General features: G+C 41.4%; 1 protein-coding gene across 2 annotated transcripts in view; it reads right to left on the reverse strand.

Annotated features, from left to right (window-relative positions):
* Nucleotides 1–13,240: 13,240 nt before the first annotated feature.
* The window catches only part of SP3 (Sp3 transcription factor), a 36,416-nt gene continuing 31,572 nt past the window's right edge, over nt 13,241–18,084 (reverse strand). For both annotated transcript variants that reach the window (XM_075933644.1, XM_075933645.1), the window contains exons 6-7: nt 16,652–16,848; nt 13,241–14,984 (exon numbers count right to left, since the gene is read on the reverse strand). In XM_075933644.1, coding sequence (XP_075789759.1) covers nt 14,668–14,984; nt 16,652–16,848 — 514 coding nt within the window. In that variant the 3' untranslated portion in view covers nt 13,241–14,667. The remainder of the gene's footprint in view (nt 14,985–16,651; nt 16,849–18,084) is intronic.

An 18,084-nucleotide genomic window follows, 5' to 3' on the forward strand; every position in this document is an offset into this window, starting at 1 on the left:
GCTGAGTTCCAGAGTTTGGCTTTTTTAAAGTTGAGTGAAACTAGAACAATTATTAATTACATAAAATAAAGATCATTCCCCCTTATTCTTGCAATAAAAGTGCCCCATTACAATCTGAACTAAGCCCGTGTTTAATAAAAATACATTGCACCCTGCTTTTTATGACAAAATGTAGTACATGAGAATGGGAACTTTTCCTAATTGTATGTGCATGTATGCTTTAGAATATGGAATGGTTATAGATTTCAATTATATATGCATAAACATACTTACATTACATGGGAGTTTCATAAATCTTTTCTATATACGGAGAAGAGGGATGGGTTTTCTGCTATCAGTATTTTCAGAACAAACATTTTTTTACTTTTTGGCTTTTCAACAAACTTTCATACATCCCCAGCACTCTCCTTGGCCAATCATAATTACAGGCAGTCCCCGACTTACGCGGATCCGACTTATGTCGGATCCGCACTTACGAACGGGGCTTTTCTCACCCCGGAATTCGCGGGCGGCGGGACCGCCCAGAGCGCAGCGGTCCCGCCACCGCGTCCTCCGGGGCGAGAAAAGCTGCTCCGGGTCTCCCTGGTGTGCACCCCCTGTGCGGCTTTGCTCGGGTCTCCCTGCTGTGCTGGGGGGGGGGACTCCCCCAGCATAGTAGGGAGACAGGAGCAAAGCCGCAGAGGCGGCGGGACCTCTGCGCCTCCGCGGCTTTGCTCGGGTCTCCCTGGTCTGCTGGGGGGGGGGGAGGGAGCGCAGCTAGTGCACCCCCCCCCCCCAGCAGACCAGGCTTTTGTTGCGGGACGCCTGGGGTAGAGCAGCTGGGGTGCTGCCGGGTTGGTCCAGCGGGGACCTACCCGGCAGTGTCCCAGCTGTTCTGTCCCAAGAGTCCAAATTCAGCCTCTGTTGAAACTGATCAGCGGCTGATTCCAGGAAGCCGGGGGCAGAGTAACTCTGCCTAGGGCTTCCTGTAGTCAGCCGCTGTTCAGTTTCAGCAGCGGCTGAATCTGGAGCCAGTTCCGACTTACATACAAATTCAACTTAAGAACAAACCTACAGTCCCTATCTTGTACGTAACCCGGGGACTGCCTGTACAATGTAATTGTTTGCGAAAGAATGGTCTCCTTGGCCAATCGTAATTACATGGTCTCTCTCTCTCTCTCTGTCTCTGTCACACTAACTCACACCTTCCTTCATATTTTCCACAAAAATATTGGCTTTTGGAGCAAAGAAATCATCATAAGATTCAGCCCAAAGGAACATTTTTTCTAAAAGCCATGAGTTAGTGAAAATAGAGATGACCAAAAGGGTCATAATTTTGAGAGTTTAACTACAGTGTTATTTTGTTACGTTGGGGGTTGAATGAAACTTCTTTGAAGCTGGTGGGTATAACAACTGCCCTTCATTCCAGATAAATGTAAGAAGCAGGTAAACGCTTGTTGGATAGTGAAACAGTAGGAGCTGCTGCCCAAAACACAGGCCACACGCAAAGCCAGTCAAAACTCAGGATCCGAGCTGTGCAAGTGGAGAGTTTCCATTATGGGCTGAATGCAAGCACAGATGGCAAGGTATTGTTTTGGCAGAGGTGTGTTGTACACTTGCGCAGAAACGGACTGAGGTGGCAGCAGAAAGCCAAGGACAGCCAAAGATCCAGAGGAAAAGCTGAGAGAGGTTTTTTGGACAGAGCGAAAGCTGGAAAAAAAGGCTTGGAATATTGAGCAAAGAAATCCTCTCTTGTCTGAGTCCTACATTGTGCAAGAAGATATTTGTTTACAAAGACTTTGTGCAAGGAGTAAAATTAGCATAAAGTACTAAGACTGCATCAAAGTAGTTCCTGGCTTCATAATGCATCTCATCTCTTAATGCAAAATTCCCAAGACCTCAAATGTTGACTAATTGCTTTGGTAAAAAAAATAAAGAATAATTTGCTTAAGAAATGCCAAAATACACACACAAACCCATCTCTTATCTGACTTGCAAAATCCTGCCTCACCTGAAGTCAACAGATTTCATGCACAGATGCTTCTTGTGTAGCCTTGTTTTCCACCCATTGCCTGCATTGAGGTTGCCCAAGATCCAAAGACAAAAAGCTGCTGCTTTTTTATCCAGAAACCCAGGAGGGGCATTTGGTCTTCTTTAGCCAAGATAAAGCAATTCCATCTCTCCACCTTCATTCAGTCTGAGGCCTTCAAGGCTTGCTCCTGTAAATAGTGTGTGCATTGGTGGTGGGAGCACTCACTTTTTCCGGAGCGGTATTGGAAAGATGTTTGGGCCACTGTGCCCTGTGGAGCCCACCATGCTGCACAGTAGCAGCCAGCAAACGGGAACAGAGAACATTCATATGATGCCACACTCTCCTTGCTTTTCAGAGTCAGACAAAACAGCAAGCGCTCTGATTTCCATGCAATGCACAGCAGCTACACTAGTCTTCTGCATTGGGAGATGAGGTGGCTGAGTTTTGAAAAAAACACAAGGAGGATTGCTGCCTCACAATACCTTGCTGCAGTCACTACAGCGCTAATGTTGCTGTTCAAGCTTCCTGAAAAAGGGTTGAGCACCTCCCTCATCCTACCATCAGTGTCACCTGCTCCTAGGAACAGGCAGCAATAAACTGAGCTGAGAAAATAATGGCGGTCGAGTAACATGACACCTGTCTCTAACTGCAACCTAAGAAAGGCAGTGGCCTTAGCTTGCGCTGCATTTTCTTTCATTATTATTACTGCAAATGACACCTGTTTGTGCAAGTCACAGAGAGACCTTTTCAACACAAATGGTGTTTAGGAGTGTGAGGTTTTGTACATTGACAAAGGCCTTGGTGTAGACAGTCATATCAGGGAAAAAAGCACTTTTGTCAGCATCGCTCTTTTTTTTTTTTAGGGAGCTGCTATGAGCTATGCCAGCAAAAGAACCCTTTTCCTAGAATAAACTGCAAGTGCTAGAGGCATTTGCTGGGATACCAGTATAGCAAACCCTTTCTAGTGTAGACAAGGCCTCAGTAATAATTGTTGTAAGATCTTCACAGCCAAAAGGAAAACCAGGGTGTGGGCAAAGGCATTGTGTGTTACCAGAAGGCAATTATATCAATTATAGAGTGCTATTAAGTACTCAAGCCACATTAAATTACATTTTCTGACACAAACTTTAGTGAGTGGTAGTCTTCATGCTTAGGAGAAAACCCAAGCAACACGTGAAGCAGTTATCATAAGGCTTGTACAATAAGGAATGTCTGGCTAATTAGATGAGTGCTGTCATCTTAAACCCAACAAAGAATCCTATGAAACTCAAGCTGGGGCAGACATTGTTCCTTTAACTCCTGCTGTTAAGAAATAAGCGGGAAAAGAGTACAGAGTAGATGAGGATACACTGTTAGCTAGTAAGGCACTTCAATACCAGAGGGTTGAGCACAGTGTAAGAACCTAAATAGAATATAATAGCTGTGAAAGAAATAATCTCTCCGAAAAATACTCATACTTAGCTCTTATATGGCACATTGTGTTCATAGATTTCGAAGTCATTTACAAAGGAAAGTGTAATTTCCATTTTACAGATGGGAAACTGAGGCAGAGAAGCACAGCGATTTCTTTAAGATCATAGAGCAATTCACGTGTCCTGATTCCCAAGGCACTGTCTAAACCTGTTTGTGTCTTCTACAGCTGCTTTATAATGTGTAAAAAGTCATCACCCCAAACAGCTTACAGACAAGGGTGAGGGAAATAAAGCCTTATTATTGGTCAACAGGCTTTTAAAGATTAGTGAGACAACAATATGTTTAAATGCAAAGGACAAGATGCCAAAGGGGAGAGACTGAGGATGATGCAGAAAACAAGGGATGAGATTAAGGAAGGGAGATCACAGTTCAACATCACCACCTTCACTAAGTCAGAATGTTTATTTTTATACCTATAGTTAACATTAATTTTTGTTTTTTACAACTATATAAAGTAATAAATAAAATGAAGGTGGAAAAACTGAAAAAATATCAGACCATTATTACCCTTTTTATTACTGCATTTTAAATACTTTTGATAGTCATTCATTCCTTTGAAGGCTCTAATATTTCAAGGATGCCAGAAAAATATATGTACCATGTACCTGCTAACTTATAAGGACGCGTAAATGCATGATTGGATATTTTGCAAGAAGAAAATTAGCATTAATTTCCTGACTGAAAATGGGGCTATTTAATCCCTCGGGTAAATAGTTAAGCAACCTTTTTTAAAAAATGCAACAGCAAGACCCAAATGACACTGCACAAATATGTATTCATACAGTTTAAAAAGGCATATTATTTACAGAAAAGGTTTAAATGGCTCCTTTGGAGGTAATCTTAGCTGTTAATTATGTATTTAGGACACATTAGCTACAGTAAAAAAAATTTAGAAAAATACCTGGAAAAATGTACTGTGCAACATGGTAGCTAATTATTAAACCAAGCTGTCTCAGGCATTTCATTGTTATTTAAGTATCAAAGCAGTTGAGCTATGCTTTATGAACTAATCAGTTGCTATATTTTTAAATGGGGTAGAGGCCAAAAACATGTTAAAGCATCTGTTTGCTATCCAAGCATAACTGAAAATAACTATCCCCATAGACAATGACACGTGAACCTTCAAACCAGCTTAGCCATTGTAGGGAATAAAAAGTGGACAGGAAATCCCCCAGCTGACTGGAGAACAGCTTACTAACGCCAACACATTAGAGTGACTCAGACTGAGAATTTCAGGTCTAAAATATAGAGGCAAGGCTGAACATTGGAATACAAAGCATCCAGCGTAAGTATATAAATGGACTGTTCAATAAATGGAGATAACACATTGCGGCCTGTGGGATAAAAGTGATACTGCTGGTTGGAGTGTATAGTACACAGTCAGAGAATGAACCATGTCCACGAGGCTGTTGTTAACGATACTCTCATTGCTTTCCTCATCTTTAGGAAAGCAACTGAGTAGAAAAATAAGGAGTATCATTACAGTGGAAGCCTATTCATAAGTGGAAGGCCTGTAGGATAATTTAAAAACCTTCCCCTCTCTATAGAGCAACCCAGTTTAATTAAAAAACAGAAAGCATTGGTTCATTCTATATCATTCAGAGGAGACCCGTGCCCTGTGGTGAAGGGGTGTGTGGAAGGGGGCAGAATAAAGGCACCCAGCTCCAGCCATTAAAATCTAGGGGGGCACATGATCCTTCAAGATTCTTGCACTCCCCCCGCCCCCACACACGCACCACCAATGATAGATAGCACGAGACTGCTACTTCCTAATTTGGGTATCAATGCACCATGTGAATAGCACGACAGATGGAGATTTTTGGCACACACTGGATAGGTGAAAACCATTTTGACGTATAATGCCTTAGGAAAATCCTGAGGCGAATGATCAGCTAAAGATCAACCGTTCGGAAGGACAAGAGTATCATGAAAGTTATGAGGAAGAAGGGATGATGTTTTATAGGGTCAGGAGGACACAAATAAGCAGAAATCAGAAGGGTGCTATGAAAGTCTCTCTCTGTGGGTCACCATTGCCTTGTATCACGAGGTCATTTAGCTGCATGCCCCACCCTATGAGCTATGCGTCAGTGATGAGAAAATTACTAGGTGGGGATCGCAAGAAGAGTTCCTTTGTAAACTTTGACTGGGTCTTTTCACTAATCTCAGGAGTTATTGATCCTGGTATTCAGGGATATAGGTTGTCTAGTACAGTGTTTCTCAACCTTTTTTTTTTTTTATAAAGTACCCCTTTAAAAAAATTATAAATACTCTCAGCACCTACAGTTTTGAGACACACAATTTTTTTCTACCATTGCAACATATTTGTTTAAACAAGTTAATCGTAGCTGGACGGGCGATGACACTTTTGGGTATAAAAAGTACAAAAATAATAAAGCGCTGTAAAACTTAAAACAAAAATTCAGTTTTCTCCAAATTTCAGTTGTGTCGACGTAACCCCCAGACTTCTCTCATGTACCCTAAGGGCAGTCATACCACTGGTTGAGAAACACTGGTCTAGTACAGTGGTTGGCAACCTTTGGCGCAGGGACCATCAGGGTAATCAGCTGGTGGACTGTAAGACATTTTATTTACATTGACTGCCTTCAGGCACTTCATTGTTCCCAGTCAATGGGAGCTGCAAGGAGAAGCCTGACAGCTCCCATTGGACAGGAAGAGTGAACCATGGCCACTGAGGGCTGAGGGGAGCCATGACTGCAAATAGTCAACGTAAATAAAATATCTTGCAGCTCGCCAGCAAATTACCCAGATGGGCCACATGCTTTTATGGTTGTCAACCCCTGGTCCAGTCAGTCAATGCCTTTTTGGTCTGTATGCTGAGCTGAACCATATCTTTGTAGATGCTCAGTGAATTGAAAATGGCTCTAATCCTACAGAGTGTGAAGACAAGCATCAGTCTTCTCCACAAAGAGCTTAGTGCCTTCAAAAGGAAAGATCTTCAATGGCTGACTGCACCACTTCTGGGAGACCCAATGTATGAGGCATGACACCCGTTGCATCACCATCAGTGCTTGATAATTGGCGATTCAAAAATGAAGGGTAGCCTAATAGTATTCTTTCTTGCTGAAAAGGACCAAACACTTCCAGTGCCTAACACAGAAAGGGGACCTCATCTAGTGTTGATATCTGCAGGAATTAACCACATATACCATGGAGCTGGGTAGAGAGGTGGGAACAGTAATTCAGTCTCCCTTCCTATGACATTTTTTGTTATGCCTGCTTGCAGGCAGGAGCCACTAATGCTGAAGTCTGCCAAATGGTTTTTGTTAGGTACAGAAGGGCCTTGTTAATGAGTAGCAAGATTTTTGAGGATGAGGATGGAGTATGTCAACGTAGGTATCTCTGACTTCTTCTACTGGTATTGGGATAGCGTCTCACTACGTTCTAGAAAAGGTGAGAGTCATCAGCCCGAAATGGTAGGGAACCATGATGGCCTAATTCTGGAAGGAAGAAGAGAATGGTCCTTGGGCTCACCTCTTTCTCAGCACTGTCCTCCTGATCCTCCACAATTTTTTATGGAAGTTCCGAAGCTTTGGATACCACAGCCAAAGAGGTGCGCCCCAAGGGATTTCAGGAGGTCTATATGCTCAAGAGACATGGTGGCGATATTCAGTGCAAGGATCCCAGTATGGCCACAGTGATGGTGTTGTCATAGAGCTCAGCTGTGGTGCGTATGGGTGGCGATGCCAACATGGTGGTAGTAGGGCCATGTGAGGATATGCTCCGGGGCCCTGTTGATATTGAGCACATAAAGATCTTGGAAGAAATAATGGGATGCCATTTCCTCCAGTTCACAATCCAAGTCTTCGCTAGAGAATGGGGGAAGCACAGCAGGGAGAAGTCCCATACCAGGTGAGGACCCAGTGAGATAGGTCACTTAGCTTGGTGCAAAGAAATGTGTCAGATACACGGAGATTCTTCCTGTGCTGGAATTCAGATGGTATTGATGGACGCAGTGCCATTGGCAATACCAGGATTGATGGAACAAAAGACAGAACTATGTAGCACTTTAAAGACTAACAAGATGGTTTATTAGGTGATGAGCTTTCGTGGGCCAGACCCACTTCCTCAGATCAATATGTGGAAGAAAATTGGCACAACCATATATACCAAAGGATACAATCAAAAAAATGAATGCATGTGAAATTGACAAATCAAATTTTAGAACAGAGTGAGGGTGAGGAAGGAAGGTTAATGTCTGTGAGCTAATGACATAGGGGTGATAATAGGGGAAGTTTCTGTGAGATAATGACATTAGGGGTGATAATTGGGGAAGATATCTTTATAACGGTGAGATACTTTGTTTAGATCCATACATAAAAGTGTCAAATTTAAGCATGAATGACAATTTAGAAACTTCTCATTGAAGTCTGGAGTTAAAGTCTCTTTAAAGCAATATTCATGTTTTAAGGTCATTGAGGGAATGGTCAGTCTGGATGAAATGGCAAGCAACAGCTTTCTCTCTCTGAGTCTTGACGGAGATATTGCTCTTACCAGTTGTTTTGGTGCCAGGTGTGGCATTGATGGAAACACCAATAGAGAATTGTGTTCCAGAAATGCCTTTAAGTGGAATGCTTACTCCTGTCTTGGTCCCTCAGTGCCATTGACCTGGTCTCCGTGTCCATCAGGTCCACAGGCTTGTCAATGTTACCTGCCTCTATAGATTTCAATGAGCTGTGGTACTGGGCTGGGACTGTCTCAGTGCCAATGGCACCAAGATGTCAGAGTAAGCTGGAGATCATTTGAAGCCTCACTGTGGTGATTTCCTGCACTGGGAGTGCTTGTCTATGATGGGATCACCTTTTTGCAAGAGAGGCGCTTCCTGGTAACCTGGGCATATCCCACTGGGGGGAAAAGGGTCACCAATGAAGAAAAGGCAGGAAAAATACATTTATTCTTTTATTTAGTTATTTATTTAGAGAGAAATAAGAAAAGGAAAAACTGTAATTTTATATGAAGTATGGGGAGGCCAACTATAGAATTGCAAAATCAAAAGCAATGGTAATAACAGACTGTGACTACCTCTGTCTCTCCCCAGGGTTCTTGAGAAAGAACTGAGTGGAAGTTACCTGACCATGCGGACCAGCATTTGTGTAAGGCCTAAGGGACAGTGCTACCAAGCTTCTCACCAGCAGTGCAGGTATGCAAGAACATCTATAGAGGAGCACCCACAGGGACACTACTCGAAGAATAACTTAGTAACACTGACTCTTCTAAATGCTCTGAGCAAAACACTGATTCCTCTCAGCTAGGCAATCAGCTAGCAGAAATGCATGCTAGAACCTGTTTTTCTCCAAGATAGTTACACAAAGCCTGTAATCTGATAGGTTTCCATTTGTCATTAATGCAGTAATGCCAGCATCCAAGCACATGGACACACGGGCCATGTACTTATTGAAAATAAGCACCCTGGGTGTTGAAGCTTAATCACATAAATCTCTTTTTATCTCTTAAGTATAGACCTGCTTTCCAGACCAACCAGGTTTAATGGCAGTCTGAGAGAACCTCACTAATTACATGTTGTTCTTAACTGCAGCCAAGATACAAAGTCCAGGTCACCTATATAGTCCTGAGACAATGGAAGAATCTTGTGATCTCCATCCTCCTCTGGAAATTCCGCTGAGAAATAATAATATACAATGGTATGTACCAACACATTAGCAACAAAAGGAAGTTCTAGTAAGCAAGACTGAACCACTATCCATTTCACTCCACAATAATCTTTCCAGCAACCTGCAGTGACCTGAAATAAGAGGATCATAGATGGGTAGCATTAGGCAAGCTTTTGAGTACAAATCAATTGCCCACCACAGGCAAGGTAACGAGAGTCACATCCAGCTTGATAAGGACTGTGCCCCAGACCTCAGTGATGTTGTTTATTCAATAAACAGTCTAACTGGAGGACGGATACACTGCAAATTTATGCAGGTATGCTGGACCTATTACCACACCTTCAGGGAAAGCACTCTAATGATACCAGTTGAAGAGGCAAAACACAAAAATAACCTTGTCATCTCCCGCCATGGGAGGTATCCAATATTGGGCAAGTGTCCTGAGAGCCAGAAACTACTTCAGAGTACAATGGGATCCGCACAAATAAACGTGCAACCTCTCTAGTCAGGAACTCTCTGGTCCAACAACATCCATGGTTTGGCATGATTGTAGTTAGTTGGATGTCCACTTGTAATGGGTGTGGCCAAGTTTCCCAGAATCCAATAGCGTTTGTTTACAGGCACAAGTTCTGGCTCTCAGTGTTTTGCACTGCTATTTAGCTCTAGGGGTATGTCTATACTTGCAGCCTATTTCGGAATAGGGCTGCAAATGTAGGCATTCGGAATTGCAAATCAAACCCAGGATTGCAAATCAAGCCAAAAAATGGCACCCGGCTGGGAAGATGCAAATCAAGCATGGGATATTTAAATCCCGGGCTTGATTTGCAGTTCTGAATGCCTACATTTGCAGCCCTCTTCCGAAATAGCTGCAAGTGTAGACATACCCTAACTTATCCCTGTCTTCTAAAAACCCAGTAAACAGTGAAAATGCTGGTAATGCTGCTAGACAATAATCAACCTCCTTCAGCAAATTCTCTGGTTTAGCATCAGTCAGGGGCCGAGAATGCTGGATTAAAAAGGTTCAACCTGTACTCACAAGTAGAGGTGGAAATATGAATCAGGAAATGATTGATTCTGGAATGGCAGAAAAAAAAAAAACCCAAACCCCTTGAATATCTGGAACAACAGTGATGCCCAGTCATCTGTGGAAAAAGAAAAGCTCCTTTTCAGTAGAAGGAAGGTTTTGTGCACTTCTCCTTTTGCCTTCCTATCTCTCAGTAGGCATCATAACATCACAATGCTTTCCGGTTCCTGTATCCTAAAGTATTCTCAGCAACACATCTTGAGGGACAAAAGGTTTTTACTTCCATTTTGTGATAACAGGCAAAGTGACTTTAGCAGAATACTGATTGTTGTGTATGCAAGCATCCAGAAGGACTTATACGTTACAGCACTTTATGGTTTCTATTTGGTGCCAAGACATCAAAAATAGTCCAAGTCAAATTGACTATGATCCTAAGGCTGACAGGGTTCAGAGCCATCTGCGTGGAGCCTCAAAGTGCCGACACATCAAAATACCAAAGTTTCCACTGAGATGTCATGATTCCAGCTGCCAAACCCTCCACAAGACACAGATATCCCCTGGATGAAATGGATTCTTGGCTATGGATCCTCAAAGTACCTTCTGATAGAAGATTAAATAGTATCAAAGGAATCTGGACATCCAGTTATCAGTGGACACGGGTCTGTCAACACTTTCTCCCAGGACCCAAATAATTAGATCTGGTCAGAACAGGGATTCTACTTTCCAGAAAATTTTGACTTCCTGGCTAAATCCCAAAATACTTTGATTCCCACTTGTGCTGCAATTCTTCTTGGGAGTTGTGATGCTTGTATCTTACGCTCTCATTCTCTCCATGGGCCTCTGTCTCTGACCAAACCATGTTTCATAACGCAATTTCTCCCCTCCTGGTGTAGCCAGAGAGCTCTGTCCATTCTCCTCCATTTTGAATAAAAAATTCACACTGTTATGAACATATTTGTTTTCAATTAAATCTCGAAGTTTTCACAGAAAGCTTATTTAAATAATTTTAATTAAATACCCAATTTTCCATCAAAAACAGTTTTGTTAGAAAAAAAGTATAATTTGCAGAGCTCAATTAAATACAATCTCCCAATGAATTCCAGCTGGGAGCTCAGGTCATATCCAGGCAATCTTTGGCTACAGTGATGACACCTCAAGTGGACCTGCAGCGGAAATGGAAGAGAAGATAAAATATGTGCTGGGGAAAACACAAAAACAAAACAGTAGATAGAACGGAAGCTACAAAAAACAGCTTCTGTGGGAAATGTCTGCGCTGACTGCAGTCTTAAAAAGTTATCTAGAATTTTCTTGGCCTTTAATAATTTGTGTATATTCCAAAAGGCAGAACCCCCTTACACACAGATATATATGTCTCAGAGCCAAAGATCTTACAAGCTAGGGGAGAGTCTTGCATGAACTGCAGTGGAGACAGAGCCTACAAATGAGAATTCTGCACAGATGGCATCTCCAGATCATATAAATTACAGCCTCAGATAAAATACTTGGCTGTACATAACTCTTTATTGTACTGCTCATAGAAGTGTTCATTTCACATTTTCTGCTGTGTTTCACATATTTAGCCACTGAGATGTCTTCTGATTCACAATCCTCCTTTCATCTGCCAGAAACATAATCCATCACCACCTTGAGAAGCACATAAAAGCAATCAGGAAGTATTAACAAAGGTAAAAGTAAAATTACAGTACAAATTATGACATCAATATTTCCCCACAATCAAAAAAATCAGCATTTAAAAATTCTCGTATCGTGCACTTTGACTAGATATGATACAAAAACACTTAAGAAACATCTACTACAAAGATCTATTAAGACCTGCATCACCACTGATCAATACTGCTTTGGGTTCATTGTAAAACTTGGGCCTTTCAGAAGCACAAAATGGATACATTGGTCCCCATCAAAAATGTTTGTTCTAATTATAGACTAAGAAGTCACATTTTAATGTGCAGTTCTTCTCTGAAAAATAATTATGTAAACATGGCACTTTCTTATAGTAGGCCTGTTCTGTTTTACCTGTTCAAGAATACGTTTGTGTTACAAAGCCAATCCAGATACAGGAGAGAATTGGATTCTATTCTGACCCAAGCATTGTCTATAGATTAATTCTAAGTAAGCCCCAACTGCAGAATCTCTATTGCTGTTAAAGGTAGAAAGAATCCAGAATGATCAGTAGATTCCAGGTTGTCTTTATAGGCCCGGACGAAAACATCTTTTTACTTATAAAAGAGATTGTGTGTGCAAATCACAAATTACACAAACTGCCATTTTTAAGAACACTTTTCTTCATTCATCTGAGAAAACAGGTGTTGTCCTGAACTTTCTTAAAGGTAACCCAACTAAACACTTGGGCTGTTCCTCTCACTCATGGCACCTTGACATTTGCCCCAATATACACCACCAAAAAAAGTCACAAATGTCCTATTCCTGGCCAAATGCAAGGGCTCTTCATACTCATAGTCTTCGTTTTTTCTGCTACATTTGACATCATCATGCTCTCTCGTGCCAAACCCAACCCCTTGTTGGCTTTCTGGACTCAATAGTCCATTATCTTCTCCACCACATTTTGGTATCACCACTACCCTACATCTCCCACTCTTTGTGGGTCTTACCATTCTTTCCTTTTTTGTTTCTCCTTCTACAGCCTGACTTCTGTGAACCTTTCAGATCAGAATCTCAAAGCTATCTTGGTACCCCAACCTCTCCCCCATCTATTCACCCACTACTGATTGATATACAATTTCCTGCATGTCCCGCCACTAACTCTCACAACATAGTTAAAAGAATTCTTTCTTGTCAGCCCTCCACTTCCTTAGCGCAGTCGAAAACATCATCCTATCTGTTACCCAGAACTCATAAGCTCAGTATTATCCTGCAACTCTTCTCCTGCCATTGCTACATCCTCTTTTCATGGCTGATCCTTCACTTGCACAACAGGAATTTCAAGGGTCAACTGTATCAGACCAAGGTAAAAAAAAATAGAATTATTTTCATTATGAAATCTGTTGAAGAAAAACCGAATTAAAAATTTATTAGTATATCACATCTTGATATGTAGCACAAAGGAATGTAGTAAACACCAAGTCAAAAGAAAAAAAATAGTGTTTTATTAACTACCACACTGTTATAATACACTTTAAACGTACAATAAGGTAGCCTTTAAATTTGAGGTGGTTTTAAGAATAACGAACAGATTTTCAAATGTTTGTAAATAGGTGAACTGCTGTAATTATTGTTGTACATTTTTGAAAAATGGTATAGAACTTACAGACTGGCTATGTAACTTTATTTTGTACATTTTTCTATAACTGAAAATATAAACAGTAATTAAAAATAAAAAGAAAATTCAGCATAATAAAAAACATATATGTTTATCAGTTAAATGTACTGGATACATACAATTTAAGGGAAGAAGCGAAAAAGGAAAGGTGGTTGATATTTAAATGCAGATTGACTAACCAAAAGCTAAACAACAAACAAAAAAAACCTTGTAAAACCCCTAGTTCACTATGACTAATATCCATATGGTTGGGAATATTGTCACTATGGAAGTGATTTTCAGTTATATTTGCATATGTTATATTTTTATTGGTAAATTACATGATGGCTTTTAAGGCCCTGGCAGACAGATGTTTTTGGAAACAAGATTTGATAAAAATCACTGCTGAGATGCAATACACCTAATTTTTGGTCCTCCAATGTCAAGAAAAGGGATATATTTCCCTATAACATTTGCCTTACCACCCAAATGCCTCAATCTATACATTTTTAAACATTTTAAACTTTTTTTAAACATTGGTTATATTGCCCAACTTGGTTATTGAAAGAATATTAACAAGACATCATTTTGGCAAATTAAATCTTAAACATGGCTTTTCAACAGGATTTAAAAGGTGACTATCCCTAGAGTTCCATGTTAAAATGTAGTTTTCAAAATCTTACAAGAGTAATGCTTAAAATATTGTACATAGTTAACCTAATTAAAATAATTAGCTTCAAAATGACAAGCTGATGAGCTAAGTAAAGCCTACACTATGTAACATTTGCTTGGAAACTTGATTTGTCAGTTATGCATAATAAAAATTCCAGTCATCAAGAAAATTACAAAATTTCTTTTATCATAACATGATTTCTTTTCACCCATCAACTTCTTTTATCTTACAATAGATAAATACCAACATGTTCTCATTTTTACACTAAACCACACAGGATTGATGCATTTGGTTAGACTACCATTTCCATCGTTAAATTCATTTTTTTTTTAATATAACTTGGTAAAATTTCATCTCTTCTAGATTCCAAAAGTACCTACAAAACCCATGCAATTTTACCATTTTAATATACTATGGAATATCATACAAAGTAAGGCATTTCAGTGTCATGTATAACCAAGTTACTGTCAATCCAAAAATTTTTGCACATCAATAAAAAGATATCTAAGAACTCAGGAACAATATTTTTCTCACTACTGTATAAAAATAACCACAATTAATATGTATCTTGTGTAATATTTACTCCATTGTCTCATTTCCAGAAACTGTGACAAGCTGTAAAGGTATTTCAGTGTTGGTAAGAATATCTTGATTGCTGGTGCCAGATGTATTAACAGTTCCTATTCCCGACACAGACCCTTGTTGAATATTTGCAAGGATAAGTGTTGTTCCGCCTGCAGTAATCAAAGTATCATCAGGTGTTGCTTCCACTGATGCCAACACTGTACTACTAGAGTGAATACCTTTTTTATTCTGATGTGTTTTAATGTGTTTGGCAAGGTGATCACTCCTCATAAAACGTTTTGAACATTCCGGACAGACAAACTTCTTCTCCCCTGTTACAAAAGATAACAAAAAGAGAAATAATCTTTATGAACAATAAACCATATTTGTAGGAAAAAAAACAGTTTAATTTATGAGTCCCGAGAATTACAATTTCCTTGTTCTTAATGCTAATGCGAAAGGCACTGACTAGTGAAACACTGTCAACTTGATTTTTTTTTTTTAAAAGGACACGATTCTCTCAAGTACACCTCCTCCTCCTCCACACACCTTAAGATTTTTTCAAGTGTTTTTCTGTTCCTTTTCTGAGGTTACAAAGATTCTTTCAGGCATCATCCAACATGCTTTGATCCATCTGCTGACCCTTCACTTTAACCCAGGGGTGGGCAATCATTTCTGATGAGGGGGGGAGGGTCATTCCAAGAATTTGGCAAGTGGTTGAGGGCCACACTCTTCCATTACATTAATGAAGGAGATGCAGGAATCTGGGATGGAGATTGAGTGCAGAACAGAGCTTGGAGTAAGGGATTGGGGTGTGGGAATCTGAGAGGGAGTTTGGATGAAGGAGAGGATTGTGACCTGGGGCAGTGAACCAGGGTAGAGGAGGGAGTGCAGGGTCTGGGAGGGGAGTGTGACCTAGAGTAGGGGTACAGGGTCTGGGAGGGATATGGGTGCAGGAAAGGATTCTGGCCTGAAGAAGTGATGTTCGAGGAGGGAGTGAAGGATCTGGGAGCGGGGTATTAATCTGGAGCAGGAGTACAGGAGGGGGTGCAGGGATTTGGGCAGTAACAAGGGATAGCAGATTGGGGGCAAAGTCTGGGAGGGGGTTGTGACCTGAAGAGGAGTGTAGGAGGGGATGCAGTGTCTGGGAAGATGTACAGGGGCTGGAACAGGGGTGCAGAAAGTCTGAATTACATGGGGTAGGTGTGCTGGGGGGCAGACGGTTGGAGGATGGAGGAGCTGGGGTGCTAGAGGCAGGCTCTGGCTTGGAGACCTTACCTGGGTGGCTCCCAGCCAACAAGTTCCTTAACCAGGGCCTCTACCTTCCACACCCCTGTACTGCTCACAGCAGTTACAGGAGCCATGTTTCCTGCTGAAAATACTGTGAGCCAGGAGGATGAGGGGGTAGGGACACTACACACACTCTCAGTATTCAGGGATGCACATGGCCCTGCAAAAGCTGGCAGCTTCACTGAATGCTGAGCGGGGATGGGACAGGCAGAGAGCCAGCTGAGGTTCTCATGGGCTGGATTTGGCAGGCTGGTGGCCCGGATTTGGCCTGATGATCATATTTTGCCCAACCCTGATTTAACCTCTTGCACAGTAAGGAAAACAGAGTGCAGAGTTCTCCCAGAGTGAGGCTCAACACTGATGCACATGACTAGTAGGTACATTAATTATACAGAAAATACTGTCAAATGTCCCTTTAAGCTCTAAGAATTCTGAAGCCTCTATCACTTCATGATGTATTACAGTCCGTAGAAAACAAGTTGCTTTTACTAGAAACAACATATTTCTAAATTAAATATTTGGTATTTAATATGGGGCGAGGGACCTCTCATATTATTATTACAAAAGAAGCAGACCACAGACCAAGTTTGCTCTCAGATATTCTAGCCCAACTTTCATGAAGTCAGGGACAAAAATTTGGCTGATTTAAAGAAATTTTTGTCCTTCATATTCCTCTACTGAAATCTGCCAAAAATCAAATATTGATAACCTGTATGTGTTCTTCTGTGTCGCTGTAATTCATCACTGCGAGTGAATCTTTTACCACAGAACATCCATGTACAAACAAATGGGCGCTCTCCAGAATGCCAGCGGAGATGGGCTCTCAAATGTGATGTCTTCCCATAAACTTTCCCACACCCTGGGATGTGACAGATGTGTTGCTTCTTTTTTCCCAAATTAGAGCCCCTGTTAAAAAAAATACTAAAATTATTCAGCAAATAAGTTACATTTCTTGTATACAATATATATTTTGTATGTTTTAGAAAAATGTATCCAAATAGTTCTGCATGTTAATCTGCGCAGTTTGTCAGAGTAACTCCAAGTAGAACAAAAGCCCTGTTTATGCTACAGAAAGTTGGATCTAAAATCTACAGCTCTTTGATGCTGTAGACTGGAAATTCAGCATCAACTTCATTAAAATGACAAAGTGCAAGCTTTTAAACCATTACAGTAGATCAATATCAAAATAGATAGCAGAAAGTCTAATTTATAATCCCCATATTATCAAGATTTCAATATTGCAAAAACTTGTGTATTTGCAAGAAACAACTGCATTGTTGAAGTTGTGAAAAGGGAAGCTGGAGTAGATATAGTGTAATTGAACAGTCACGCAACCACATGAAATCTTATCGGTTACATGACTATTTAATAGTGCCCAGGGGTGGGGCTGGAAGCTAGTGTGCTCTCAGCCTCACTCCCAGGGAGCTCCCAGCCACCCTATGCTGCTGCCTGTATCAGCAGTTGAAAAACCAGCTCACCATGCAGACCAGCTGCCTGCCGCTGCACATTGCAGAGTGGCAGCAGCTCCTGTCCATAGGGGATCCAAGCTTCCCACAGACAGAGGCTGCGCCACCTCCCACAGAGCAGCCTCTGTACATGGGTAGCTTGGACAACCCCACGAACAGGAGTTGCTGCCGTCAACCAGTCTGTCCACAGCAACAGCCTTCCCTTTGCAGCAGTCTTCCCTTCCTTCCACCCCACCAGCACTGCTGCCTCTGAGGAACCAGTTTTGAATCCAGCACCTCCCCACTACCCCACTGCCTCTGTAGGAGACATCAGGGGCGAGGCAGAATGGGAGTGGGGGAGGGAAAAACATGGAGATAGCACATGTGGAGAGGTGAAAGCCAGATCCCCACACTTATCGACACCCTCAACATGGAATAAAAATTGATTCACTAGAGTGCAGAATCTGACCCTTCTGCTGTCAACACAAAACAAAAGCAATAGATGTTTAATTGCGTAAGCTCAGTGCTCTCCTATTGTTATAGTCAAGAAGTTTATATAGGCGACCCCAGAATTACGACTGCCCGACTTACAACCCCCAACATTTATGACAGCGTAGGTCACAGACTCCACGCATCAGTACCAGTGCCAGCCAGCAGCAGGTGGCATTTGAACTGGTGCACCACTAGGCCAGGGCTT

Source organism: Pelodiscus sinensis, chromosome 7 (assembly GCF_049634645.1).
Source record: "Pelodiscus sinensis isolate JC-2024 chromosome 7, ASM4963464v1, whole genome shotgun sequence".
NCBI lineage: Eukaryota > Metazoa > Chordata > Testudines > Trionychidae > Pelodiscus > Pelodiscus sinensis.